This window comes from Poromitra crassiceps, assembly GCF_964638095.1.
Source record: "Poromitra crassiceps genome assembly, chromosome: 13".
Classification (NCBI taxonomy): domain Eukaryota; kingdom Metazoa; phylum Chordata; class Actinopteri; order Beryciformes; family Melamphaidae; genus Poromitra; species Poromitra crassiceps.
Genome location: NC_139644.1, coordinates 37,453,189 through 37,455,688, shown reverse-complemented (window position 1 = coordinate 37,455,688; position 2,500 = coordinate 37,453,189). Strand labels below are relative to the sequence as shown.

The following is a 2,500-nucleotide window of genomic DNA, read 5'->3' as shown; positions in this document are numbered from 1 at the left end:
TGAGAGTTGATTTGAGTTAATGAGTTAAAAGAAAAAGTTAAAAAGGCCTAAATCCAGAAGAACCATCAATACTTACCAAAATATTTATTGACGCCTATAATTCAGGCAGTAACAAGGTTAATTATAAGTATGATATATTCTGGCATCTTATCCCAAACACTCATCTGAGTTATATGTATGTATGTATACTGTAGATAGAACAAAGTTGGGAGAAGGAAATGCAAATCCTACTAATATAATTGGACAAAAAATGCGCGGTGCACAATTGCTCACCTGCGTATGCCAGTTGAGCAGGCAAGGCCGCACAGTGGCCTAGTTGCGTCGGCGACTCGAGGGCAAACCAACGAGGCGTGGAAGAAATTCACTTCTAGAAGAAGATGATCTTGCTGAACACAAAGATATAAGTATCATAAAGCTTTTTAAAATACCTTATTTCAGGCATCTAACCAAAACCCGAGGGACGAGGGAACCCATGCAGGTTTCAGGACTCATTCCTGCCACACTCTCTACTCTATACGTCTGTTTTGTATTTATACTATACATGTATACTATGTGTCTTTATAACAGTGCGTTGTGTGTGTGTGTGTGTGTGTGTGTGTGTGTGTGCGTGTGCGTGTGCCTGCGTGCGTGCGTGTGTGCGCGCAGGCTGGCGGTTCGGAGCTGTGTACGGCAGGTCGGGAGTGTTTCCCAGGGACTACGTCCGTCCGGTGGCTGCTCCAGACTTCCTGGCTCTCCCTGCCCAGAGGGCGGAGCCTCGTGACAGACAGGGACGGGTCGCGGCCTCCGCCGCTGTTGCCGTGGCGATGGGCTCGGCTGTCGCTGCCTATGAGCTGGACCGCTCCACAGAGGTACAGAACTGGAGGATGTACAGATTTTACTCATTGAGTTTTGCAGTAGTGCTGCCACCGTGGCAGCCCCGGGGCTTTTGCCGAGCAGTTTCTTGTGTTAAGAACAAAGAAAACAGGGGGCCACGGTGGTGGAGTGGTAAGCGCTGTCGCCACACAGCTAGAAGGTCCTGGGTTCGATTCCCAACTGGGACGCTGTGAGCGCTGAAGGAATGCGTGCCCGTCCGCATGTCCTCGAGTGCCCACCGCCCGGGTGGGGTCGTCAAAAGGGCCTTTCTGTGTGGAGTTTGCATGTTATCCCCGTGCCCCCTGGGGGTTTCCTTCATAAAGGAACCCCACACTAAAAACATGCAATATCCTGGTTGCTGATGTGGTGCCTCCTCTGGTCGTTCTATGTCCTACCGGTGAAGCTTCCCCTGTCAGGTGAAAAGAAGCGGCTGGCTAACTGCCCATGTCTCGGAGGAAGCATGGAGCCAGTTTCGGCTATCTCCAGATCGGCAGAGGGTGGAGCAGCAACCAGGATATATAAATTAAAATTAGCACTAAAATATAAAAATGGGATAAAAAAATCAGGGAGGGAGGACAAAGAAAACATTTAAAGATTTAAAGAAACAAAAGCCCAGTACTGCAGCAGTACTGCGAAACTAAATGAGAACAATCTTTATATTCATATTATGACTTCATATGACTATGAATATAGTCTAAAAATAAATGTTGGGTCTTATTTTCTGCATCCATCTGTGTTTCTGTGTGTGTGTGTGTGTGTGTGTGTGTGTGTGTGTGTGTGTGTGTGTGTGTGTGTGTGTGTGTGTGTGTGTGTGTGTGTGTGTGTGTGCGTGCGTGCGTGCGTGCGTGCGTGTCAGGTGGTGAGTGAGCTGTATGGGGACAGTGTGAATGCAGACCTGGAGGATCCGCCTCTGCATAGCGGACAGTACCAAATGGCCGAGTTCGCCAGGAAGTACTTCAGAGAGGCGGGGAGGAACAGGAGGTCAAAGCGCACACACGGGACATTGCAATGCATCAAAACCTGAACTGATTATTTGAATATAATATTTTGCTCCATTTTAATACAATACCAACAAGCATGCAGCCTTATATTTATCAGGATAAGATATTTCAAGGACGATTTTGCCATTTTTCACCCAGCTTTGTATCATTACAACGTCGGTAGTATTATGCAAAGTGAACAATGTTTATCTTGTATCCATGTTGCCTTTAGCGAGAGCTCCACCTTTGCTTGCAGAAACTCGCTTCCAACTCCAAATGTCGTCAAATGTGTCACATGACACGTTTTACGTCATTTGGAGGAGATTCTGCTGGCAAGCTGCTGGGGAGCTCCTGTTACAGGAAACATGGATGGCAGGTAAACATTGTTCATTTGCATATACTACCAACATTGTAATGATACAAAGCTGGTTGGTTGAAAATCGGCAAAGTGACCCTTTAAGTTACAGACAACCAATTAGCACTCTTGTTTATATATGGCTCTATATTATATTATATATATTATATATTACTCTTTTATATCAATCAATCAATCAATCAACTTTTATTATCAGACACAAGGTCCATAGAAAAACACCTACATGAACAACACTTAAGAAAAATAAAACATACAAGAAAGAATGAATCTATCTATAGAATGCACCTATACC

At 45.3% G+C, this 2,500-nt stretch overlaps 1 protein-coding gene across 1 annotated transcript in view; it reads left to right on the top strand.

Moving 5' to 3' along the window:
* myo15aa (myosin XVAa) overlaps nucleotides 1–2,500 on the top strand; it is a gene marked incomplete at its 3' end in the record, with an annotated part of 119,225 nt that overhangs the window by 101,664 nt on the left and 15,061 nt on the right. Inside the window, exons 50-51 of the mRNA XM_083649301.1 lie at nucleotides 646–848; nucleotides 1,709–1,833. Of these exons, the coding sequence (XP_083505427.1) occupies nucleotides 646–848; nucleotides 1,709–1,833 (328 nt within the window). The remainder of the gene's footprint in view (nucleotides 1–645; nucleotides 849–1,708; nucleotides 1,834–2,500) is intronic.